The 27392-nt window shown below is 40.7% G+C and overlaps 2 protein-coding genes across 6 annotated transcripts in view; both read right to left on the minus strand.

Moving 5' to 3' along the window:
- Positions 1 to 14992, minus strand: part of osbpl5 (oxysterol binding protein-like 5) — a 40542-nt gene extending 25550 nt beyond the window's left edge. The window contains exons 1-3 of one of the 5 annotated variants that reach the window (XM_070831210.1): positions 14754 to 14992; positions 3905 to 3966; positions 1160 to 1280 (exon numbers count right to left, since the gene is read on the minus strand). In XM_070831210.1, coding sequence (XP_070687311.1) covers positions 1160 to 1184 — 25 coding nt within the window. In that variant the 5' untranslated portion in view covers positions 1185 to 1280; positions 3905 to 3966; positions 14754 to 14992. Of the gene's footprint in view, positions 1 to 1159; positions 1284 to 3904; positions 4009 to 14753 lie in introns of those variants that run through there. The other 4 variants (XM_070831208.1, XM_070831211.1, XM_070831209.1 and 1 more) reach the window with 4 other exon arrangements.
- Positions 14993 to 17732: 2740 nt separating this feature from the next.
- Positions 17733 to 27392, minus strand: part of LOC139201789 (receptor-type tyrosine-protein phosphatase eta-like) — a 39304-nt gene continuing 29644 nt past the window's right edge. Inside the window, exons 10-28 of the mRNA XM_070831207.1 lie at positions 27092 to 27352; positions 26690 to 26950; positions 26352 to 26603; positions 25347 to 25616; positions 24986 to 25246; positions 24352 to 24618; positions 23790 to 23942; positions 23467 to 23665; positions 22906 to 23021; positions 22703 to 22790; positions 22582 to 22626; positions 22234 to 22321; positions 21488 to 21578; positions 21137 to 21213; positions 20781 to 20915; positions 20040 to 20156; positions 19646 to 19806; positions 19395 to 19530; positions 17733 to 19284 (exon numbers count right to left, since the gene is read on the minus strand). Of these exons, the coding sequence (XP_070687308.1) occupies positions 19126 to 19284; positions 19395 to 19530; positions 19646 to 19806; positions 20040 to 20156; positions 20781 to 20915; positions 21137 to 21213; positions 21488 to 21578; positions 22234 to 22321; positions 22582 to 22626; positions 22703 to 22790; positions 22906 to 23021; positions 23467 to 23665; positions 23790 to 23942; positions 24352 to 24618; positions 24986 to 25246; positions 25347 to 25616; positions 26352 to 26603; positions 26690 to 26950; positions 27092 to 27352 (3137 nt within the window). The 3' untranslated portion in view covers positions 17733 to 19125. The remainder of the gene's footprint in view (positions 19285 to 19394; positions 19531 to 19645; positions 19807 to 20039; positions 20157 to 20780; positions 20916 to 21136; positions 21214 to 21487; positions 21579 to 22233; positions 22322 to 22581; positions 22627 to 22702; positions 22791 to 22905; positions 23022 to 23466; positions 23666 to 23789; positions 23943 to 24351; positions 24619 to 24985; positions 25247 to 25346; positions 25617 to 26351; positions 26604 to 26689; positions 26951 to 27091; positions 27353 to 27392) is intronic.

The following is a 27392-nucleotide window of genomic DNA, read 5'->3' on the forward strand; positions in this document are numbered from 1 at the left end:
ATGAACGTAATGTAATAAAGGAAATACTTTTTCTATAGATCTATTGACAGAACAAATCAGCTCTTTCTTGTCTAGAATTTAGTCCTCATGAAAATCTACAACGACTGCTGCTGTTCTAACATCATCAATAAAAAGGCACATGAGAGAATGAACTGTTTACTGGAGTTTGTTGAATACAGGGTAAGTTGTAGTGACCTTCAGTCCCAAGAACCACCAGGATAATGAAAATACATCAATAGGGGCCAGTTTGTCCCTTATTTCTTTCTCAGGCTGAAGTAAAGTGCAGTCATGACTGGGTTTTGCAAACAGTAGTCAAGAACTGTATTATATTAATATATTAATGAATTATTTTATCATTTATAAATAATGGATTTTTTTCCATAAACTTCTGTTTATTCACAGAGCCTCTATACTACTACATGCCAAATAATGGTATTCCAAAATAGCCCAACATATCCTGAAAATAACAATATGTAGCATGTGTAGCTAAGACATGTAGTGACTCCATACACTGCCATACACTTTGAAATAAAGGGAAGGAAAACTGAGAAAAGGGAAGCAGGTTCATCAAGTTATCTGCATAGCTTTGACTAGTACTCTCCAAAACAGGTCTTTTTACATTAGTCCATGTTCTACTCTTGAGAGGGTTTCTTGCTTTACAGGTTTTTTCCTCCCCTATTTATGTATTATTACCCTATTTTATAATAATTCCTGAGGATGTAACACAGTTCCTGCAAAACCCAAGGATATCATTTGTCTTTAAGAGCATTCTATACATTTTTTTGTGAAAGTGAAATTTCTAGCTCTAGCATTTAGCTGTCATTCTGCCTGTGTCTGTCCGATGCTGTGAACTTCGTGAACTTTACGACTGACACTTCATCTCATTTCCTTCCTGTGCACCTCTACTGATTAGGCAATGATGACAATATGTCAACAGGTTAACGCTTCCCACAGCCCATCCATCCTCCCTCTGTCTTGTCGACCCAAGGACATATCACAATTTCAATCTCACACCGACAGACACTTTTATAGAAGCTGGCAGCAGCTCCCAGGCTTTTCACTGACAGATACACAGCCCTATCCTAGAGCAGAGTGCTAATCATATATACGATGGACCTTAAATCGTAATAGTTCTCTTAAATATGCCACTTTGCTTTACCTTTAAGGATCATCCATCCATCCATCAGCTATATCGGCTTATCCTTCCAAGGGATGCGGAGGGCTCAGGCCAATCCCAGCTGACATTGGGCGAGAGGTGGGGTACGCAGGTCACCAGTCAACTGCTGACACATGGAGTCAGACAACCGTTCAGGCTCACATTCACACCTACGGGCCAATTAACCTAACCTGCTTTTCTTTGGATTGTGGGAGGAAACTGGAGCACCTGGAGTAACCCCACACAGGCAGCAGGAGAATACAGAGAACGTGCAGATTCCATAAAGAAATGCAGAGGGTTCGAATCCACAATCTATTTGCCAAGGTTTGAGATCTCCACAGCATAGACTTCTACTGCCGCCTTTGTAAAACAGAGATCTACATTTTTATATGGGTGTGTTGCTTCTGCTGTCGTTATGCTGTTTGAGAGGGAATACTGAGTCCAGATGGGTTTCCATGTGTCACTAATAAAAGGTAGAATCCAAATCCAACACAAGGATGGATGGAAGAAAGCCACTCTCCAACCACTAGGAACACAATACATAAACATAAATCTCACTCTGGCTCTCTCAGTGTTGATCTCATTAAATAACAATTTGCTTTGCTGATCAAAAGAGACTGCTGAGTACTCTATTTTCTGTGAATGGACTTCTACAATACCCAGTGCAGATGCTATTTAGCATGATTAGCACTTCCCTTAATGTATTCTCCCTGACAACCAATTTGAATGTACTTTTCCTTTAGATGCGTTGTTACAAAGGTCAAGGCATGAGTGTATGACGGGTCTTTCATGAAATGGCTCCGGGCTACATCAAATAAATATATAGGACTGTGATGATTCAAGGTTTATAACACAAGCACACATTCCCTCTTTCCACCCTATTCCTCTCACTGCACCTTAAATCATTCGTATTGGACAATGCTAATCACGTAATTCCTTGATCAAATAGTAAGTTAAATTATTACAAAAGACAGAATATGGAAAGCAGAGCAGTTCTGCTATTAACAACATTAACAGCAACTTCCATATTCTTATTCATATTTGTCTTTTTATTGTTATTATCAACGACCAGGGAAATCAGTCTTTAACACTGAATTAACAGTTAGTAGAAGCTATGAAGTCTCCTTTGGTATTTGGTCATTACAATAACAAAAAAAAAGAGAATGTGAGACCAAGATACAGTCATAAAGGTAACATTTATGTTATTCCCCAACTGTACTTAGCAATACCTCTTTTATTCAGTTAAACACAGAGGTAAAAATATGTTTAAAGTGGAGCTGCTGGAGATTTTGAAAATGGTGCACAACAACTTTCTGCTTTCTTTACTGTAAAACAAATTGTGATCATTGTATGAAATTCAAGACATCCTCTGTTGACCCAATTTTTTATTTCAGTTTCTGTGCCCAGTAAATGGACACTACACTGTACTATCTTAGATCTAAACCTTATTAATGGAACATATAACAGATAAGGGAACTATGTGGCCAGTCCTTCAGTTGATAGAAACATAAACAACCAAGTATTTATTGCCATTATCCTAGCGTCATGGCAATTCAGATGTGTGTGTGGCTTTAAGGTAGACAAAAAGACAAGAGTAGACCGGGTGTGGACTGTTGGATACAGGTTGAGACATTTTTCCGGGTTAATGTGTAATTTGCTGTTAAATCTCATACGTCTTGGTGCAGCGAACACATGCCAAGACAAACAGCTTGGGCAAGGCTGAATCCAAATGCTTCCTGACAGATATGAGCAGGCAAGTGGTGTTTTTTCAAGGCTTCAGCAGAGCAGTCTGCTACCGTCTCTGGGGTATACGGAACTGCAAATCAAGATTTCTTACTGACATGACCGCACGCAAGTTCAGGACACCAAATGCAGAGAAAGTAAGTGAGATAACTGTGTCACTCCTGTCAAAGCAGTTCCACAAAAATGAAACATTTTTATGAGTCTGTGTAATAGGAACACCTGGTTTCCAACTTTTGTGTCCAATGGGCAGATGTGCTGAACAGCTGTCTGTCTTCAGTACTGTTCATACAACTAACCAACATGCATAAAGACCATAATACACAGTACACTAAGCATGGTAGGCTGAAGGAAATAGTAACTAGTCATTACTCTTCCCTGCCACTGTAAGAAAGATCAACATGGACTCCAGGCAACCTGCCAGTTTTAAGGCTTTGCGTATATCTCTGAAGAATCACTCTGTAGCCAACTGTCCTTGTGAAACCCCAAACATTTACTCCCTTCTAACCCAAATGACTCTGACACACCCTGTAAAGCTGCTGATCTCAGTTCTGTCAAACCAACGCTGCACGGTATTCCAACTTTGCAATACTCACACAGTCTGGAAATGCAGAAGTCACCAAAAGAGTACAAATGTAAGCTTTGCAGCTGTAAGCGACACCGTGATCAAATAGCAGCAAGTTGGCTTAAAAAGTAATAAAAACTGGCATAAACAGAAAGCGAATCTACTTCACACCTTAAGAGACATGCCCTAATTCTCTGCTCTGCTCAAAAAGTGAGTTATCCCTCCTGGCAACACTGGGTAAAAATGTACTTGCAATTGTGTCAAATTTTGAAAGTAGACTGACGCCTGAGAGAAAACAGGTTCACAAATGAAACCTTAACCTCGGACTGTAACATGTGAACGGCACATGCAAACCATTTGATTAACTGAAGCTAGAAGGGACAGTGAGCGTATGCATTATTAAGACATTACAGACTGGGTCAGCAGGTGAGAGCTCAGCTTACCTTTCACCTGAGCCGCAGGAGACACCGCATTCAGATGCCTTTGTTGGAGCAGCCTGTCTCACCTGCAGTGGTACAAAAGTTAGAGTAAGGTTTCGCTTTAACTCACACAGTACAAACAGACAAACTGGCTCACTCCCGGTGTCTCTCCTTCCCATGCTCCTCCTGGTCACACCACTGTGCTAAGGAGGGTGGAGCCCCACCCCACCTTATCACAGTCCCAAGACAGCCGCTAGCGTCTCTCTGGGCCAAATGCGGAGCCTGTTTGCTGCTTCAAAACAAACCACTGTCGCTCAATCTCATCTAGTCTCCAGCTAATGTAGATTTGGGGCAAAAGAAATACTTGAGTAGTCTATCACTGGTCAAATCCAATAAAAGAAAGTTATTAAAAACAGTATTTTTCACAGAATCAGAAAAGAAACATGATTGCATTGTCGCCAGTGTGTGCGTTTACTAAGTCGACAGAACCACAGCAGCAGTAGTTACAGTCAACTGCACTCAAACATATACAGACACGGTCATATTCATGGAGGACTACCACTCTTACACTGGACAAATACACATCCTTACAGGGTGTGAATGCAGGAGGACTGAAGGAATTTCACTCCTGCAGAGTTAAAATTACATTGAAATGGACATTATACTCTCATTCTAAAGGGCTGAACTTGACATACAGTATTGTTTACTGCTAAAAATGCTGTTTTCAACACCCAGTTCTGGTCTTACTTTTGTTTTTCCTTGAAATGCCTCTTAATCCTGTCTGTGTAAAGAACAATGCATTCTCCAACAGCCGGGATGTGTGATAAGCCACAAATCCAAAAACCAAAACACACACATCCATTCACAAAGCAGAAAACCCACATACACACACACACACACACACACACACACACACACACACACACACACACACACACACCCCCAAATATACAACAAATGCATTAATACGATTCCCAACTGATTCACTATTGTAATAACTCAAACCAAAATTCAGTATCGCACCAGTCTTGCCACAGGCAAATAAACACACAGCAGCTATCAATTTGTGGACTGTTCAATACAAACCTCTAGAATACAGGGCTGAATAAACATTTGCACAGTAGAGGTTTGTCTCTAAGAAATTTCAACTATATTTTTCAAGGTTAATAGAGTATGGATATTTTTGTTGGATCATTCTCATTTCATGGTTACAAGAGCTTCAATGACTAAAAAAAGATACAGCATCACCAATTGTCAGACTTTACTGAGGTTCACAGTGACTGTAAAAGCAAAAAAAATAAGTCAAATAATTTCAGCAGTTCAAAAAAAGACCTTGGCAAGGATCTCAGCAGACATAACACCCCTCTTAATAATCTAATGGCAAACCAACAAGTGTACAATAGGTTGGGCAGCAGAGACAGAATCTATGCCTTTAAATGCTGCCGCTGAGAAAAGGAGGAAGCCCTAACACTTGAGTATGTCTAACCTAAATAAGAAGTGAACTGAGAGAGAATCCCTGAGCTGACGGCACTTAAGGGACAAAGACAAAGGGGAGAGGCAGTGCAGAGGAGATGGGAGCCAAGCACAGACGGCAACTGGAGGAAGGCAGAAAGACATGGACAAGAGAGAAGGAGGGGCAATTTATGATCATCTCAGAGGACTGTGGCATCCTTAAAATAACTAAGCAGTACCAATTTCTCTTTATGTATTCCTTTTGTCCTACACAAAAGACGGATTTGTATGACATGTCTAACATATGGCAGAAGAACAATCAAATGCACCAAGAGTGCATGTGCAAAGAGAGAGGAGGGGTGGAAGACACCGTGACCCAGAATATGGCATGGTTTGGATGGAAGGCCTCCACCACTTTCTAATACACACTCCTTGCTGTCCTACATTTTCTCATTCAGACCAGACATTTAAGTATCTGTCCTCAGGACCAATTCTCAGCGCAATGAAATAAACTGCATGCTACATAGAAGTGACGCTCCAGGATTATGTGGTTGCATTCACCTCAGGACTTGTATTCCTTTCTACCTTCACACTGCAGTCCAACAGCACACCACCGGCCCACAAAAACAACATTTGAATCCCTGAATTGTTGGATTTACCTTGATATATCACTTGGACATGTAGAGACACTGTCACTAATATATTATTTATTATTTATAATATAATATTATATTTGTTAGTTTGCCAAAGTCTTGTACTCTCAAATTCTAATTTCAAATTGTCCTCGCCTCACCTGAATTTCCCCTAAGGGATGAATAAAGTATCCATCCATCCATCCATCCATCGGGGTGAAAATACAGTAAGGAAACAATTAGCCACACTACCACTGCAACTGAAAACCATATGGTTATGGATGGGAGAAACACTGCTACATGCATATTGTATAAAAAGCCCTCTGCATGCTTCTTGCAAGCATACAACCAAGAATCATTTACATAAGAACACAGGGAGCTCGCCAACTTTCCCAGCTGAGAGCCAAGACTGACTCATAGGAGGGGTCCAGGCCAGATCCTGCCCTGATTTATAGTTGTGTCTCTGGCTCAATTAAGGAGAACAATAGGAAGGGTGTGACTAATGACTTGAGGCGAGACTTGAGGTGCTCCAACTGAGAATTTAGTAGTGGATAGAAACGAGGGCTGAACAGTAAATCAAATTTAAACCAACTTTGCAATATAACAAAATGCAATTTTCAATATACAGTACTACTGAGAGAAAACATTTAAGAGCAGGAGGTGACTTTAGTGTCACCAAAGTGGAACAATATACCTGTTGTCTGAACCTATTTTGGGTTTGGAGAAGATGCTCTACAGAGGCTAATAATAGAGTACAGTAATGTGAAGAACGTTACCATAGCTACAAGACGAGGCAACACTGCAAATCTATTAATTAAAAAAAGGCATCATGAGGTCGTGTATGATGGTTGCGAAAAACTGGACAACCAGTGTGAAATAAGCCAACTACCATCCGACAGGGATCACTGACTGAAATGTTCCACAGTACATCTCCAAATGAAGCAGATTCAAAAAAGCACTGCAAAATTATTCAGGTGATGCGTCCTCATGTTTCCATATTACATGTTTATGAGGCTCTGAGTTATCAAAATATTAGGTATTAGATATGAGGTAGAACCTGAAAAATATTTCAATGTGCACTTTAGTTTGTGTGATTTGTTACTGTAACTGACTGCAGACCAGTTAGACTCATATATTCTAAAATAGATATGTTGTTCTGCAGTGCTTTATTGTTGTTTTTCAGATTACATTAAAAGGTTAAATCATGATGATAATATTACATGTGGTATGTGATAATTTTCTGTGATTGAGGGTTTTTACAAACCAGACACCTTGATTTCTTTGTTTGTTTTTTTAAAAGAAAAAAATCCATCAATCATCTCATCAGCAGCTACCTCTATTTCCCATTCTATCCAGCTTCATCTCCATCAATACATGTCCACTTAGCTTAACGTTATCTCAAGCGCGGCTGGAGCAGGTCATAGACGGCTCTGCTGTGAAGGTAGACAGTTGTCAAAAGCCAAATATGAAGTCAGCGTCTGTTTAGGAGTCCACGTTTTCAATTAACTGATTATTGAACAAAGTCCTTTGTCTGCTCCTGGATCTGAAATTCTAATCTAAGTGGATAAAGGAGGCTGATATTTACAAGTGCCCTTAGGCACACAGGGATTGTTTGTCCAGTTAAGCCAGGTCACACAGACAAACAGACCATAAACTTAATCATTTTCCCTGCATGAACACAGAAAACCCAGAAGCCTGAGACAAAGGGACTCAAAGTCAGCACACGTCCTGTTCATAATGACAGCAGATTAGACTTTACAGGAATGGCATTGGGTCTAAGGGCACTTAATATTAAGTGCACTCAATTGCCTTACAGACTAATTCTTGCTCATCACAGGACCTCCATCCCTGAGGCCCACTGTCTGTGCCATTAGGTTTAACTCTGGGTTGGCAAAATAAAACTAGTAAGCAACACATCAGTGGGATCCAGCGACATGATACCAACAGTCAACATAAAACAGTCTAAAAATAATAATTGAATAAATTGGGCTCTACGTCGCAATACTTGTTTGGGAACTAATGGTTGTGCTCTTCATAATGGTGACACAGAATAGGCAAAAAAAAAACCAAACGGCTTGCTTTGGAAATATACGTCTGAAGATGTAGGTTTATAATGATAATGTACTGCTCTACTCTACTTTAACTACTGTCTGAGTCTTTTTTTGCGGACAAACCCAAATTATTGAAACGAGCTTTGCTGTAAACATAAGGCCCACTGACATTAGTCTTCTACTACAAAGAGACCAGCATTCTGCAAAATAAGTACCAATAATATTAACAACGAACAGCGATTCATCTTCATGAACTGTGGCTGTGGGTGGCCAGGTTTTTAAATAAGGCTGTGATCACCAGCTTGAACATGAAATGTTACAGACCTTAAGCACAAGTACAAAGCAGCCTGCAAAGAAGAGGAGAAAAAGGAGAGGATGACAGGGTGTTCATGCAATTTTTTTCAACGAGAGACATGAGATGTGGTTCTACTAAACCTTACATAGCTTGGCACAGCCTGGCAGTGTCTGACCTGCATTCAACCCAGGACGGGAGCATAGCTGTGGACCCAATCAGATCGACCACAAATCTGTTTCACTGCGTCGATCTGGATGGGGTAGATAAGGTTTCTTTTTTCCGTTGCACTGCTGCACACCCACTGCTTGACTGAGCGAGTGAGCACAGGAATAGATGTGTTTTATATATATATATATATATATATAAAAAACAGACCCCACTGTATATCATTAACTCTACTTTACATGAAGGCAACCAGCTGTGTCGGCTATGGTAAGCTTTTTGATGTTTTTGTGGAAATTATTAGCATAATGGGAAGATTGACATTGATCAGTCACTAAAAGAAGCTTAAATGTCAAAACAAGCAGCAGAATCTAAGCAGTGCTGCATCAACAAAACAAAATCACAGTCTGGCATTCTAGGAATTACACTTGTTTGCTCTCATACCAGGAGTTAGACGAGAAGATCGATACCAATTTCATCTCTGTGAATTCAGTATAGAGATCAGACCGAGATGTGTTTATCTAAGTACAAAAGAGCGGAAGCGAGGGGGGGGGGAGTGCTAGAAGCAGGGAGACACAAAATACTGGTGAGAGGGAGTGTGAAGAAATGCTTGATTTGTTTTCTGTGCGATGCCCGGTCACTGTTGGAAACATTGTAAGCAACATAAAACTATCTATGGCCACTTCTCATTGCTAGTCAAAGCGTAAACCCCTTTATAAGCCAGTGGTGAATACCCAAAAGATAGATTCTGGGTAGAGTACCACTTTAAGACTGATGTCAGATGACAGTCCTCTGTGATGGAAACGGCCCATGCTCTGAAACCTGAGGTCTGTCTTAAAGGTTAAGGCGATGCTGGATCTTTCCTGGAGCTGCTTGGCAAAGACAGCTACACCTGAGTGTCACAAGTTTCCTTTTAGTGTTAACTAACACAGTGTCACCTTTTCTCCTCACCTGGCATCGCCATTAGGAAAATCACACACTAAACAGCCTCATAAATACTCTGCAGGCTATTCATTTACTGAATGAGCAAAATTAAGACATTACATTAGTCGTTGTTTGATTTGTCTGAACAATGAAATAACGAGACAGGAAAACATCAGCAGGCAGATCTGTGTCAAACATTTGAGCCAATCTGAGATAGTCTGCACAGATATTCTTGCACCATGATGACCCTCCAAAGAGGGTTTTAACAGACTGACGTTAAAACCATGACGTAATCAATCATGCATCTCTTTCGTAATACAGAGTATGTTCAAAACCCACAACTACATTGCTGTTAACTCAACACAGACGCTGCGGCTTATCCCTTGAAACTGCAGATTATCAGCGTTGACATGGAGTGTACCCAGTGCCAATCATTTTCAGGGACTGGACGACGTCCTTGTGCCAGGTCTGCCACTCAGTGACAGCTTTCAAACAAATGCAGATCATGGTAAGGACATATGTACAACTGCTTCACACTTCTAGATTTTTTGCAAAAGTGTTCATGACTACACAGGGGTACATCCAAAGAATAAATACACATTATAAATGAGCCAAGCACAGGCATAAACAGCATAAACCATCAGACTGAATACTCTCTCTAATCTATGTGTATAATGTATTACTTTTTTCTTGACATTGTATAGTTTTGTAGCTTTTGAATTTGTGTTACGTTTTCAACTGTACAGCAAAGTAAAAACACTGGGTTCTGAGTAAAGCCGGCAGCATTTACACAAGCAGCCGCTCCATACATTAAGCTAGAGATAAGTGAGAGGTGGATATTGATTGCAGAGGCGCTAGCTACCGTGAGAACGCTCAGGCCACCACAGACTCTGGAAGAAGAAGTGCAGTGGATCTATGGTGTTAAACCTGCTCTATAAATACGCACGCCAGCTACCCAGCAGCCTAGGAACAAACGCCTAGGGGTCAAGAGGTTAGTCGCAAACCCTAAATTTGAGTGAGTGTGTGTGTGTGTGTTTGTTCTGGATATGGTAAGCAAGAGGCAGACAAAGAATGAGGAACCGGGATTTATTGTTTCTGTTTAAAGAAAAGGAGATGCAAAAGAGGCTGTGACTGGAAATTCAGGTGTTTGTCTATTAGATTATTTCGAACATAGGCTGTCACAAGTGACCCCAGTATAACAAGGGTTCAAAAGTGTGGAAGTAGGAGACAATAATAAAGTCAATAAAGCTGTCAAGCTCAATAACTGTTTATATAAGAGACAGGGATCATTACTTGTAACAAAATAAAAGACACATTATGCAATTCAAATTAAAAGCTCAAAAGTTTGATTTTGTCTGACTTTTGTAATGACAAACACATCTACATACGTTACGCTGCTGTTGTCTTCATAAAGAATATCTAACATTATAGCAGTTAAAACTGGACCAGAGTAACATTAACAATGTAAGGTGGCTTTAATAGTGTGATATTTGTACGAATAATGTCTCCATTTGGCTAAAAGTTTTGAACAAATCATTATGTATGAATGGGATCATACAGCAAGCAGTATATGTCACCGACTTAATGGTGCAGCTCTGTCATAAGCTTGAACATGGCAGCAACGCCTTATTGTGGTCACACAGATGAGTTTTCTGTGAAGAGAAACGTGATGGGCTGTTTTTAGACATAAGGCCAACTTACAGCTGTAAAGTAACAAAAATCCTCTGCAGGACCCTGGGAGGGGAGGGGAATCTTGGCACAACAGAGGCTGCTAAAAGTGCGTTTGCTCTCTCAGGGCAAAGAGACAGATTCAATATGGAGCAGTATTAGCCTAGATTCCCCCACTAGATGTCGGGGAAAGCATTGACATCTCAGGGGAACTGGGACGGCACTGAGCCACTTATCAAACCCTGGAGTAGGAAACTTCCATGACAAAGTGTAGCCAATGAAGAAGACTTCTAGTGGGAAGTGACACAATAGGAGGTAATATAGGCGTCCTAGAGGCTGCTTCAATACATTCTTTACACCTTGTACTGCCTATTATGTGTTTTGCAATGCAGGTAAAAGCCTCACTTATTACTGGCTATCAGTCCTCCTTGTTGTCTGGTCTTTCCCAAATGTCTCCCCTCACCCCTCTCCATCTCCCCACGCTCATTCAACATTAATTAATCATTATTAGTTGCTTGATCTCTTCTTGTCACTGCCACGATTGCATGCACGGTCATGGCCCATCCCACAGTTGTAAAGTGAACAAGAAGCAGGAGAGACTACACAACAACAACTCACATTACATGGGACAAACAGGCTCGATTACTGCTCTAACACAACATGAGAGCTGAATAGGAGGCCCACCGAAAATGAGAGTGACACAGAGGAAAACAGAAGTAACTGCTGTGCAATTTGTTATCCTTTTGATCTACTGATACCCTGAAAATAACAAATCCTGAATGCCAATTCTAGCTGACTGCACCTGAGGCTGGCAGGTGGAGGGACAAAACACCTGCCCACAGATAAAGCTGAATAAACTGGTGGTTGAGCGGTCTATGGAGTGTACCATGACTTTCCTGTCTCTATACTGTCATACTATTCATATAAAGGGCAAAAGCTCTACTTGGTTGCCTAAAATAATGAACAATCCCGGCACTACTCAACTAAAATGTAAAAAAAAAAAAAAAAACGGTATAAAATCCCCAAATCTGACACCCTGACACACGGTGCCTGTACTCTTAAAGTGGATATTAGAGATTAGACTGAAATGAGGGGAGAGTGGAGAGATTGTGTGAAACACAAGGTCCCCAGCTGGACTCAAACCAGGCAAACTGCGATTACACAGCCAGCTTAAAGCACCGGGGCGATCTGAAGTTGAGGAATCATTCCTCAAAACACAGCATGGAAGTTGGGACATCTGTTGCTGCATCTTCCTGCTAGAAGAAGCAGTGATAAAAAAAAGAAATAAATAAAAAAACAGCACTAGCCACCCACAGAAACAGCTTAACCAGCTCTTCACATGCTCACCACCCATTTCCCTTTCCTTCTTTCGCAACTACTCTCTCTCAATTCGTCATTCACTGCCGAGCAAAGCCACAGTTCTAGTTGATGGGCTTAGGGACCAACACCATTAAATGTCGCCACCTGATTAGTGCAAGGTAGACTGTCACATGACATGACTAGACTTTGGGTGTTAACAGATCAGCACAGAAAACCTCCCATTATCATAAAAGCTAAGTTGGAAAAACTCAGCAGAAAGTGGAATAGATGTTGATTTGTTTGATTACAGAGGATTAAGACTCAATCTAATGAACGGCATTAGTCTGAGTACTTAAGGCGACACAGACTTGATCAAAACCAGATATGTGACTAGGAGTAGTGTTGTGTTGTTAGTGCTCTGGTGACCTATTTCTAATATCCACGCAGTATCAATGACCTCCATATGCCCATATGTCACCATCCCTGCTGCTGACACCACTTGCAGTCTGACATTTTGCGGTCATTCAATATGAGATCAATGTTTTTCCAGTCCCAGTCCGACAGAGGATCCTAATAACGGTTATCAGGCCGTCATTATTCTGTATAACCAACCCTGAGAGATGGAGTCAATTGAAAGTGCAGACAGATCACAGAGAGACTGAGACAACAAAGAAAATAATAGCTTTGACAAAAAGAGAAAGTGGGGAACAAGAGGCACACAGTTAAACCCTTTTCTCACTCAGCCGCAATTTCCCAAATATCACCCGACATTTCACTTCTAGCACTCCGGTAATCATTTCCTCTTCTACTTAGATTGCCTTCTCTTCAGATTATTTTTTTCGAGTATTTTGAGTGACACATTCCAGTAACCCCTTTAACTATTAACTAAAGTGCACTTATGTGTTATTCTCATCTCCAGCAAAAGCCCAACTCCACATAATACCACACGATTAAAGATGATGAGCTCTTCTGTCTTTGTCCGCACTGGGAATTAGACAGAGATGGATGAGGCGAAGTGGCACTGTAAAACCTCCACATTTAGTCATTATCTCATCAAGATCAAATATCACAAGTATAGCGTGACCCATACTGGATTTTTAAGGCTGACAGAAATGTCAGTATTTAAGAGTAATCTGATAATGACATTTTGGTCAGTCTTTTTTTTTCATAAACACATAAATATTTTTCATATTAGAAAATTAGCTTTTTTTTTTTTTTTTTTTTAAAGTTGTGACCTCAATATGTATGAAGCGCTCCCTGCTAGAGAAGCTATATAGTGAGGACACTGTTTTTATATCAGTGCAAACATATTTTGGTTTACTTACCTGCTGACATATGCGCTGGTAATAACATTTCCGCAATAAGACAATATTGGCAGGTTTATCAGCCTAGTTCTAATCACAAGAGCACTTCATTTCTGGCCAGGAAAGTCATATATGCACGTTATAAAGGCTGTGTCATGAAAATTGAAAAATTTCTTTTACTATTTTGGAGTTCAGGTCTCTGCAGGAAAGGGTTAGTGTGCTGATGGTGAGCACATGTCAAAGGTTACAGCTTTGGCATTACACCAGCTACCCTGGAGTTGAGCCACACTGTAGATGTCTTGGCCTGCACCGCATATATTTGACATTTAAATGTCTCCCAGGCTCGCTGCTCTCATTTGAATCATCTACAGCTCCATACTGCATTATGTCTTAACGTTAAATGCTGCAGGCAACACATCGCGCCCTGCATGGCGTTAGGATGAGGACCATTACTGTTATGATTTCTTTGACTAATGGAGGTTGTTTGGAAGTGGCATTGATCGCTGTGGTCCGATCTGCCACACGCGCTGTTACACATTATCCTTTTTTAACTGGTTAAATTTACCAGTTAAGTTGAGGCAGGTGATGGCAGGAAGGCACAAAAACGAATAAATATGAGGAAATCCTTCAGAGGTACTTGCCCTTGATGGTCACCGCCACCCCAGACATCGGCTGGGTTCATGGTTGCCATGCAAACAAGTGACAGCCAGGCAGCAGCCGCATGGGGCACGGTCTGCTAGCGTGGAGACGGGGCTTTACTTTATGGAGCTAGTCGCCTGTTAGCCACTACCCATCCAGCCGACACGACAAACACACACACACAGATGGCGTTAATACCACCGCTGAACAATTCCTCCTAATATTGCGACGTTACCATGCTCCAAACCACCGTCTGTGTCCTGCGAAAAGGCGAGTCCCCTCCGTGTAGCTGGTAATGCTATCTGAGCTCGGCTAGCTAGCCCAAGTTAGCACATAAAAACACTCGTTAGTGGAGGAAACAGAAGAAATGTCCGCTACAGATAGCAAGTTATCTTCCTCGCCGGGTTGGCGTGGTGAGCTAAGACAGATAGTTAAATGTAAACTTACTCTGTGTCGACCAGCCTGGAGCTCATACAGTTGTTTCCGAGCTCCCGTCCCGGTCCGGCGTCATGTCAGGGGGGCTGAGAGAGAGACGGCCGGGCTGAGGGGAGCGGCAGGCGGGCTGCGGCGGACGGTAGGAGTCGGCTGGCTGGAGGAGAAGTTGCTCCGTTTCAACATGGAGAGTGTGGAGAGGACTGGATCCTCCTGCTGCGGTTCATCTGGCGGCGGCTGCTGCTGCTGCTGCTGCTGCTACAACAAGACAGGGAGCCCGGGCGACACCTGTGGCCGCAGCGGCGCACAACACCTGCTGCACTGGAGGTGAGCAGCATGGAGAGGAGGGCTGCTGTCAGGTAAGACCAGTGGTGGAGGAAGCATGTCTGCAAAAATAAAGTACCCTATTCTACAAATACTCTATTACTAGTTAAAAAAAAAAAAAAAAGATCCTGAATTCAAAATGTTGCTGAAGGAAAAGTAAGACTGCAGAAGTGTTAAAATAAAGCTTTATTGTTGTTGCAGCAACACATGGAGAGCAACAAGTATAGATAAGTGGGGAAAGTTAACAAATAGATAACATGAAATGCATATAAAATTAAAATACATTTTAAATTTGGAGACATAATTACAAGGTGAAGTGACAGTGACAACAGACTATGTTATGATTAAATAATGTACTTAGTGATAAAAGAGATGTACCGTGTACAATGTAGAATACAATGCAAAAGTCAGTGTAACGTATTAACATTAGCATTAGAATATCGTATGGGACAGTGGGTGAAATGTAGTAACATAGTATAATTCCACAAACTATAGTATAGTGTTATCAGCAAAATGCATTTAAAGTATTATGCAGAGTTGCTCATTTCACAGAGTTACATTATTACTGAATAGTATGTTATTGTGCTTTTCAATGTTGTAATTCATCAATGTGGAGCTGGTTTCAGATATTTTAGTGGAGTTAGATTAGTGGAATAGTACTGCATTTTCTGCATAAGCACATCATATCATTTTTTCTCATGGAGAACACGTGTAGTGGATTAAAAAGTACAATGTTTCTCTCTGGTAAAAGACCAGAAGTATAAATTAGCATAAAATGGAAATACATAATATGTAAGTACAGTACATGAATGTGAACAAACTTGCTTTTACTGTACTGTTACTTTCCACCACTAAAAAGTATTGAATTTCAGTATAGTATCAGAAGTAAAGATACTCATTAGTTGGGAAAGTGGCCCCTGTCAGCGTTATATATAGTTTTATTGGATTATTGTTAATGATGCATTAACATATAAGTAGCATTTAATGTTGTGGCTGGTTGTGGGGGGGCTGGTTTCAAGTTCATCAGTTTAATGTACAACAATTCATCCCACTGTATAAGCGGATCATATGTTTTTATGGGAATACTTATCGCGTAAAGTTATGACGTGTTGTGGATTTAGAGGGCAATATTTTTGCTGAATAGTATGAAGTGGAAGAAAAGTGACATACGTAAATAAGCACAAGTATAATGAATTATATTTAATAATTTCATTGTTTCATTGTTTTGGCTCGATCACAGCACACTCCTGTTTTTAACAACTTGATAGTGAGTATTTGTGTCTGTCTTTTGCTTTAATTTGCCGGGCTCTCGTGCCCTTGATGAGTATTGCTACAGACTGAATGTCCACTGTGGCTTTGCAGACCTAAACATACTCACAAAATGATGTTCAGCCCAGTGAGAGCTGTAATACGATACCAGCGATGCCAGTATTGCACAGCAGGCCAGACATTAACAGCTACATGTACGGCAGACTCCCTGTAGTGTTAAGCCTAAAAGTCTTTGTGCAGCTACAGTGTAAACTTTACAGGTCTTACCTTAATGAGGGCAAAGGCTCTGTGGTACAGTACAGTACAGTAAATGTGTTCTTCCACTTACTCTAATAGGGCGCAAATCCTCATTTGAGACTGTTTTTTTTATATTTTCAAAGCTGAAAATTAAAGCATCAATCAGAAGCTGAAATATCCCAGTGTAATCCATTATGGTGGATTTACTGGCACATAAGCATTTGAGCTCATCATTGAATTTGGATCACTCACTTGTCTTTTGTCCTATTTTAATTTGGTATTTTGCAAGTTAGATTGCTCTCATAACAGCTGCAGTGCTCTGTATACTTTTCATTGCAACTGACAGCATAGCAAACTAGAAAGAGGCTTTCAAATGCAAAATTCTATTTTTAGGTCTAACTTTTGAGTCTGAGAGACATGAAACGAGGATGAGGAGGAGGGGTGGAGGGGGGAGATGAAGAAATGGGGGAAAGAGGAGGAGGCACACTTTATAAGACATGAGAAATATCAGGCTTATTGAAGCTGACATGCTGACGAAACCTTGTATTACCTCCGTGCTTGGAGTGCCCTGTACTGTGTGAAAATGATTGCCCTTAAAAACACCTCCATATTGCGCAAAACTCCCCCGAGTGTAGGCCTAGCATGAGCTGTAAAATTAGAACTTTTTGAAGTTTCTGTGTAGAAAGCTTTTCCCTCATGGAGTAAGGAACAGAAATTGCATTATTTATTCAGCCTTTGAGGGTGCACTTAGCTACCTGCAACCTCAAAGTTTGTCTGAATAATGCAGAGGTATTCCAGCTCAGTCCTCCTCTGCAGCATGCAGCATTTTATTGTTGGCTTCTTTCGATCTTTCCTTTTCACTGAAACAATTCTCAAAGTGTTTTGCAAAATGAATTCATGAGCAGTGCAGTGTCTGGTGTAGCTGTCACAGCTTGTCTAAGGTATGTTTTAATGATATTAGCTTGTAAAATGTTATTGTATGTTGACATAATATAAAAAATAGGTTATTCTGAGTGATACCATTATCGAAAGTCATTATTGTAACACACAATATGATAGTGAGAGTAAAAAGATGTTGGGTTCCACTAAAGGAGAGGTTGGGACGGCACTCACTCACACACTGATTCAAAGCACACAAAGCATGGCCACACAAAAATGGGGGGTAAAAGTGTATCTTTAATCCCATTGTTTTGCGTTGCGCCTTTTATACCTTTGCATTGTACCAGCAAGCATTGCAAAAACATCTTAAAACTTTGTGACTATTTGCTATAATACATAAGTGCATTCAATCATTACGTACATTATGATACAACGAAAACAAAACACTGACTTAAAAATATCAACCACACACATCAATTATCTTAGAAAAAAACGTACCTGCCTCATGGAAAATTCTGCCCTTTAGAAGCTGAAAAAGCCTGTGGAGCTTGTGCTGCTCTGGTGATTTTAACATGACAGGAAATGTCCATAGATAGACCAGATATGCAGCAGGAAGTGACATAACTCTCTGAGGAATGTGCAATGTAGAGAAGGACATTAACAAAAAATTAACAAAGGCAATGGGTGTGACCTCTACATTCATCAAAGTGCACACTGGTGCAGGATGGATCTTCTCACACCAAACTTCCGACTAAAATGTTTAAAAAACGTTAAATTGTAAAAAAAAAAAAAAATCTAATGCGGTGTGAATAGAAAAATGTTCCAAACAGTTTCACAAGGAACTGGCCAAAGTGTAATTAACGACACTGATAAAAATACATCTCTATAGTTTAAAAAAGTGTAGACAGACAAATGCATCCAGTGCATTATTCACTAAAGGCACTAAATGGCAAACACATACAAAGGTCTCTACAACAACAAACAACAGAACTCCTTCATTTAAAAGGCATTGCACAGTTCGAATTGGCTTAAGAGGTGCAAAAACAGTTCGCTGGATGATCTGACAGACTTTAATAAAATATGATACATTTAATCTTAAAGTTCCTCTGACAAGGTAAAATAATAACAGTCCCTGATTGTCTTTTTCAGTTTCAAACAAAAATGAAAGAGTGACACCTATTGGTTTAAAACCATATAGGTTTTAAAAAGGCACGCAGTATCCATGCCAGCAGTTTTCTTCTTTTTTTTTTAAGAGGCAATTTCAAACTTTTTCTTCTGTCCAAAGGTGTCTGTAATAATACCTGTACAGCATCCAACACATTACCTGAGTAATCACATAATCATCAGTGAGTCACATACAGTAGTACACAAGCAGAAATAACTGAGCAATATAAAATCCGATCAGAGAGAATCAGAGTCAAAGTTTACATATAATGCAAATGTCTTTGGTCAGTGATTATGACCACTCTCGTGTCTCCATATGCAGGTCCCTCCATTGTCAAATATTCAATAGTTTTAACAAATAAATACCAAAAAATAGAGGTTTAAATCAAGAAAGGTATAAGACTCTTAACAAAAGTGTGACAGGTATAAAAAATAAATTCAGTACAATCTGTCTGCTCAGTCTCTCGCTAAGAGTGAAGACAGAAGGAGCTGAGACATGAGCGTCTCCTCGGGCCTATGCATTGTGGTAGCCGTTTCTGGGAAAGCCTTTTTTTGGTACTACGTTCTCATAAATAGAGAGAGCGGCGGTGTTCTGGTAGATTAGATCCACATTGGTTCCAGTTCTTGATCTGATGATGTCCATGGCACACTGGTTTAAGAATACGTACTGGTCCTGCAGGGACATCAGATGCAAAAGTTCACCGAGCTGCAGATTACTCATCTCATCGTTTCAACAACATGCACAGTACCACAGTCAGCACAGCGCATGTGACTGTGTCTTACCTCTGTCTGCACCATCAGGGGCCGGTGCATGCGCAGATCATGGACGATGCCATACACGTCCACAATGTTCTCCCTTTCAATCTGGAAGATTAGACGGTCGATGGCTATGAAGGTACCTGTGCGTCCGACACCAGCACTTATAGGAAGACAGAGAAAGATAGATATTTTTTTAAATGTCATTTCTGAAACAGTTATGCAGAAGAAAAAGCGAACGTATGTGTATGTGGGTGTGTGCGTGCTTTCTGTCAGACCTGCAGTGGACCACAGTAGGAGAGTGTCTGGAGTATTGGTCCATGTGCTCTCTGACCAAATGTCTGAAGCTGATGAGGAGCTCGGTGGTTTCTGGTACACCGTGATCGGGCCACGCCGTGAAGTGGAAGTGCCGCACCGAACGGGTCTCTGCTGTTTTCACCTGAAGGATGCAAACTCAAAACAGTCAAGTGTTTGTCGCGCTGTATGACTACTGCACATTCATCAAACAATGACAAGTGTTGAGTATGTGTTGTTTGTTCACTCACGGCTGTAGGACATGACTAAAGGTGTAAAGTGCTGATGAGTGATGATTTTTATTGACACACAGTGTTGAATTTTCCCTTTTTTAAGAGATTGCTTCCCCCTTGGCATATATAACATCTTGCCACTTACATTTTTGACATTAAAGTCCCTGATGGTCCAGTCATCAAGTGGTATTGCAGAGGTTGTTGTCACAGTGATGTTTCCAAAGTGCTTGGTGCCAGAATCCCAGTACTGCTCACATTTGACCTGAAAAAGACAGACTGTAAGTCTTCGAATTCATAATAAGAATATTGATATTATTATCCATATCCGCCTTACGTTTAGAAACACCGGTATTTACACTACAGGTAGTTTCTACGGAGCTATTTTCAAACCAACAAAGGCTGCACTTCCTCCAGGTGATCTCCATATAAGAGCAGGAGGCTGATTAATAGATGAGCCGTACACAATATATACATAAAGACAGATCACACACTTCTAGTTCACAGCACAGTTGGCAAACTATTGAGATATTAGTAAATATAAATCACGTGCTGGGTTCAGTTGTACAGTTGTTTATATGCAATATATGTATGTAATATATATGTAGCAGCTTTTGTCAATCAAAATACTGGTTTATTTTAGAAGCCTATAATTAGTGAACCTATGTAAACATTAGTGGGTAAATTCTGGTGTACAAATAAATGATGATAGTGGATAAAAGTTTCAACATGGAGGATGCATTCATGGAGTGTGTTACATTTAAGATGAGATATTTAGTATTTAGTATTTAGTAACAGTGTTGTGGCTAATACAAGGGGAAGAGTTGGCCAGTGTTGTGTGCGTCCACGTATATACACATTCATGTGTTGTGTCTGTGTTTGCACTCACTCGTCCCTGCTCATTGCAGCGTGTCAGCATGACCAGCGTCTGTACGTTCTTCTCCCAGATCATCCTCCAGAACTCGTTGACGGTGGTGGGCAAAGGACCCTGAGCTGCAATGAACTCCTTCCTGGAGTTGTAACCCTGCCAAGTAAAACACGAGCCCAGCCTCAGAACACAAACATCCACCCTGCTGAGTTTCCTGGGAGAGTCTCCATTGTTTCAAACACTGATGTGGGTGAGGGTGGAATACTTTAAACAGCATTAAGCAAAAGAATGTGCAGTTTTGTTGTCCAGCAGGAAGTTTAATGATACTGAAGCAATGACTGAGGCGGAGAGCTGCTGGAAAGAGTGTCAGTACGCACCGGCATGTAGTTAGCATTGATGTAGTCATCATATGGACTCCCATGGATAATAGAGAGTTTCACCCTAGAGGAGTCATCTAGGACATGAGAGAAGAGGGTAAATGAAATGGGAAATGGTTCTACCGCACTGATGCTCACTTTTCTGGACGATAAAGAATTCAAATGAATTGAATAACTGCAGTGTATCTCCCTGAACTGTGTTACTGCATTGATAGATGTGTGATAATTCAGAGTTATTATTCAGAGTTTAAACAGGATAATGGATACAGTATGACAGACGATGAGACAGTTTGAAGAGTGAGGAGTGTTATTGTTGAAGGCAGCAGAGGTGAGTCTGTTGAGGCGACTCACAGGGAAGCACGTTGTTGTAGCGGTTCTTGGGCTTGTTCTCCATAGTCATAGCGTGCGTTTTTGACTGGCTCGTACCAACAACCTTCAGGTCCTTTAAAAAGAATGGAAAAAAAGTGTGACTGATGATGGATTTAGTTCAACCTAAGACCAAAATCTGGTGCATGTACAGTGCCAGATAAAAAAAACATCTTTGTATTAGTGAGGAGGCGCAAATGTGAAATGTGACTTTCATGGTCACTTTGTCCAATGTCTGTAATGGTAATTATTTTCCATTTTACTGCAATTTCACAGTTTGTTCTGCTGGATAGTGTAAGCAATACTGTGAAGCTGATGTTTGGAGACATTGGACATTTGAATCAATCTTGATTTATTTCTAAACGCTCCACAGTTAAAGCGTCTGACAATTCTGAAGGAGCACAAAGTAATTTGAACCTCTTATTTATTTTGACATTATCATGTATCCTTGTTGTTGCCTTTTTGTGTCCGACTGCAACTGAATCCTTGCAAGCTTCCCTATAAAATGTTGACTCTTGCACGGTTGCCTCTATTGAAATCACATTTTTGAACATTTGCACCTTCAGTGATGATAATAGTTATTATATCAACAATAATCATTGTCAAAATTATTACATTTGATTGTTAAATCATGACAGTAAAAATATTTTTTAGCAATTGCCTGCTATGAATAAGCTAATGTATATGTATATGTATATTAGGAGCCCTTGAATAGTAAGCTTGTGTTTCACCTCAAACTCTTCAGCAAAGCCACAGTTGGAGTCTGCTCTCTGCTTCTTGTAGTAAGCCTCGTAGTCCTCCACCCTCACAGCCACACTTCTACTCAAATGGACACCAGAGGTCAGAGGAGAGCGAAGAGTTTTGTTCAGAAAATCCCTGTCTCTGGATCTCAACACAGCTCAGTCTGTTCTTATCATAATGTGAAGCATTTGATGGACCTGATCGTGGTTTGTGAAGTAGAGGATTTATACTTACACTTTGGGCCTGGAAAAAGAAAAAGGGAAAAGCAATGTTGAACCACAGGTGTTGTCCATTTATTTGAAACTCACAATAATGTGGTTATAAAATGAAAACCTTACCTCATGGAACTAATCTGGATGTCTGGTGAGTCTTTGGTGGATAACCTGCAGTACATATAGGGGTTAGTCCTGTACATGCTGACTTAATAGTCGTTTTTTATCAATGACGGTGATGACAAACCTTTTCCAGTAGATAATGAAGCCGATCAGGACGATAAAGAGAATGAAAAAGATTCCCAGTGTTGCTCCGATGGCAATGCCAATGACAACTGAAATGTTGATAAAGGTTACACCAGAACGACAAAGAAAGAGGCAGAATGGGAATTTCTCCCATTATGGGAGCATTTTATAGCAAACAAATAATGTTGGTACTGAATGTGTTACCTGTGTTCAGTGGGAGTTTAACAGCGGGGAAGAACTTTGTCACTGAGACCAGCGAGAAATCGAAGCTCACAAGGTTGCTTTGCAGAGTCAGATTCGTAAATACCACAATAGCATATCTGCAGGATAAAAAAAAAAAGCTCAGTAATTTGCTAACAATCTCTGTCACTGAATATCTTAAAATTACTATTGTGACATTTGCTGGATAATGTGATGATTTGTCAAAGTGTAAGCACAAAAAATGACACACATCATTCAAATGTGTCAAAAATGTTCAAGAGAAATACCGGCTGATAAATCTGCTTGTAATACACAAGAAAACAGATTCTGTTAAATGACGACGACTGAAATCCTCCATAACCTGAATAAAATCACTACATAACATGCTGTGACTGAAAATGTAACCACAGTATTTACACCACATAGGAAGTAATAGTTGGCAGTTTATGTAATAATGATTGTAAGCAATAACCCATAAAGAAAGTAATATTACATTTAGTTGTTCTATATACTTACTGATATGTATCTGCTGCTGCGCATCTATTTATACAAAATATTACTTACTGGAATTTTTCATTGGCAGACAGAGGACCATTAGTGTAGCCTGCCCATTTGGAGTTATCTCCCACTCTTATGTACAGGTCATGTTCCCCGCGCGACTGCAGGGCGCTCTCTTGGACTGTTGCCAGGTATACTGGAGTCTTCGATGCCTTCCACTGCTCATAAGTTTTCCCCAGGTACTTTGTCAAATTATCAGTGTCACCTGGAGGGACAGGATGTCATGAGCCTGATTTATTTATCACATGAAACAAACAAACTGTAAGAAATTCTTAGACCAGGCGTAAGCATTCACGTATGTGACATTAGGACGAGAGACAGAAACACACCAGGGAGGTTGTCGTTTGTCACCAGCACTCCGACATGTGTGACTGGCCCATTGGTGCTGTTCAGCAGGCTGGAGTTAATCCGAAGTGAGAACGTGTCGTGTGACGTGTTAGTCACCACCACCAGTGACTCATAGTTAACTGGAATAGGCGGATCTTTGAAACGATATGAAAGAGGCGAGATTAGGGTTTGAGAAGAGTTCACTCAAATATCGCAAAAATATTGAATAAAAGAAAGTAATTGAAAGAATGGAAAAATAAACACTGCATGAGGTTTTGAACCTAGCTAAACTATTCTGAAAAAAATATCTATAACGTGTTATACTTGTACCGTTGTAATGTCAACCACAGATGAAAATCAGAGAAACTGCTACAGATACAGTATGTCAATGAAATGACTGGACGTCTTTGTGCACTGATCTACAAAAAGGTTCTCATGACCTTGCCATATGTTTCTCAAACACTTTGGAAAACTTGTATTTAAATATGTTTGAACACATTATTATTAGTATTCACATTCTACAGTTGTCTAATTACAGTGTTCGTAAGCATAAGCGTGTCCTACTTGTGATGCCTGTCCGACAGACACGAGACACGGGAGTGCTGGATTCTCCATAGCTCAGAGTCTCCACAGTCAGCTGGTACTCAGTATAGTGAAGAAGGCTGGACACAGTGTGACTACAACAGGTGTTTGTTGTCATCGAGTAGTTGTGGTAATTCACGGTGACCTGGAAGCCGGTGTAATGGCCTCTGGGCTCGGTCCAGGACAGGATGACTTCTGCGTTTGGTTTGTTTGGGGTTTCACATCGCAAGTCTCTCACTGAGCTTGCGTCTGCAGCGTCGAACAGAAATCAGTGTTAGGAAAAAAGAATAGTGTCCATAATCATTGAATAAAACAGTCAACTGTGTAACCGTATATTGTTTATTTCAGTGTCTTCAGGCGATCTAAAACTGAAAATATCTCTTATATATCATTTATTGCCAAAGACTTCCTTTCCATTGCTGTCATCAACTGTGATTCATTTTTAGATAACCTCTTAAAATTCAGACTGCAGCATGCCTACAATGACCTACAATCATTCCTGATTCAGCTCACTTTTCACAGTATTCATACCTGCACACTTGAAAGGCAGAATTATTTGAAAATGTCTGATTGCAGTAAGTCTATCTAAAAATTAATCAATGTGTTATGACCATACTTGTGCAGCTGGAAATGCCTCTTGGGTCACCCTGTGTTCCATCGGAGGTCTCTGTGGTGACACTGATGTTGTAGCACGTGCCAGGAACCAGTTTATCGATATTATACATATGTTCCCTAGTTGTTCTACTCTTGGGTCCATCTGAGGTTTGCCAGGTCAAATTGTAACGATAGCTTTCCTTATATTCGTCAGGAGCGTCCCACATGACTGTGATGTTCTCCTCATATGTCAAAGTATTCAAATTCTTCACACTGAACGGTCCTGAATGTTTGAAATGAGATTTGATTTGAGAATGTTACTAGGCAGTAAGGGTGAAACAGAGCTTGTGTTTGTACTTTGGGTACAAGAATAAAACCCTTACTTGTGGTGACCATGTAGATCTGAACCTTCTCGCTCTCAAAACCCATGACACCCACTGTTGCCACGGAGATGTCATAGGAAGTCCCAGAGAGCAATAAGGGAAAAGTATGACTGGTGTTGGTGGAAGGGACAAATTCGCCTCCCTGCGGTGATGTGTTAGTCAAATAGTACTGGAATGAAGCACCGGTCATCAGAGGAGCTTCCTGCCACCTAATGTCGATGGAGCTGGTTGTCTTCGTCAGGACTTCAATAGGCCCGGGAGGGTTAGGGACTGAGGAGGGGGGTGGAGTTGCATAATGTGAACTTCAAATAGCAGGTTTCTACAAATTCTTCCAATGCTCAATAAGATATGAGTACTTAAAAGTCCTCATTGATAGTGTTGCATGGTTTCTATTACATTTAAAACACAAAGATTTCACAATAGTGCAGGCAATTTTCCAAAGCATTCCATAACTTTTATTTGTCCTCACTTCCTCTTCACTACCGCATGAATATCGGCATGCAGGGATTCCAAATTAGCTTGATAAAGGCAAACCATCACAGTAAACATAAATGCTAAAAACTCTTAACATTAGATTTAAGACAACGCCGATGGTTGCTGAAACCACAGTCGATGCAGCGTCTGTCAGCAGCCATGAAGCAGCTGATCTCCACTCACAAAATATTACAATATATAGGACTTCAATAGCAGTTGACGTGATATAAAAAAAAAAAAACAAAGATAAAATGAATGTCCACTTGCGCATGAGTGCTGCAGTGAAACGACCATTATCATGTCATTAAAAGTACCATCAAGGGCGGAGCATCAGCTGTGCTCACGACTGCAGCACCAAATGATGTCACATTATAAGTGATACATCTTAAAATTTAATTAGCATCCTTTGAAAAACTTAAACAATGATGTCAAATTTATGGAGTTAGTTGTTAGGAACAATATGGAAAACCATTTGTTTGACGCAGAAGCTGTGAAGCCGCTGAAAAAGTGTTGCAAACTTATTATACTTACACGTTGCATTAGTGACAAGTCCAGATGATGCATTGAGGGCTCCGCTATATGTGGTTACCATGGCAGTGTAACGCCTTCCAGCGGACAGGTCCTCAAACAGGAAGTCCTGTTCGGAGTCCAACAATAAAGGTGAAGAGGTGTTGTTTAGGTAAACCCTGTAATTCTCCACTCTCCCAGAAGGTTTGGTCCATGATACCCTGATTGAACTGTTGGAGCCCTGGCTGGAGATGTCAGGTTGCACCCTCTCAGGCTCTGTTAATGTGCAGAGGAGGAAGGATTAAAGCAGATCAGCTCATCACTGACAATTTGAAGTAAAAGAACAGAAATGAGAGTCTTACTGGTGTACTGAGAGATGCAGTTTGCTTCCCCTTTGATACCGTCCGCGGCCCGGACAAAAACACAGAAGGTGTAGTTGGTCCCGGGGGTGAGCTTTGAGATCTGTGCGACTTGCCCTGCGACGGTTTCGTTTTGGGAGTCAGAGCCTGTAGTCTCAACCAGATATGTGTATTCAGCCTTGTAGTCCAGTGGTTCCAGCCAGACCAGGCGTACATCAGTTGTGTTTAAGGTTTCAGCCTCCAGGTGTCTGACACTGAGAGGCCCTACGAACAAAGCAGAAAATGCTAAATGTAAATCGTGTAATCTTCTTTTATATTCTGCCGATCTATCAAATAAGCAGCATTCCCTTCAGTAAAAAGGAACAATAATGTCAGTGTCTTGGATCGGATATACACAGTACATACGTGTAAAGTAGGACACAGTCACAGGATCTGCCTGAGTGCTATCTGCTGTCTGTGTAGTGACAGTGAAGCTGTAGTTGGTCCCAGACAGAAGTCCAGTGATTGTTTCTGTGGTGTTTAAGGCTTCTTTTGATGCTAAAAGGGAGCCGTTGGTGTACTGCACCACATATGAGTAGTGAGTTTTGCTCTCCGGCTGTTCCCACACTAAGGTCACTGTGTTTGTGGTGATTCCTGCCTCTCTCAGCATGGTTACAGGATACGGTTCTGACAAAATGAGACAGATGAGGTACAGTGGATAAAGAGA

This window comes from Pempheris klunzingeri, chromosome 5 (genome assembly GCF_042242105.1).
Source record: "Pempheris klunzingeri isolate RE-2024b chromosome 5, fPemKlu1.hap1, whole genome shotgun sequence".
Lineage (NCBI taxonomy): Eukaryota > Metazoa > Chordata > Actinopteri > Acropomatiformes > Pempheridae > Pempheris > Pempheris klunzingeri.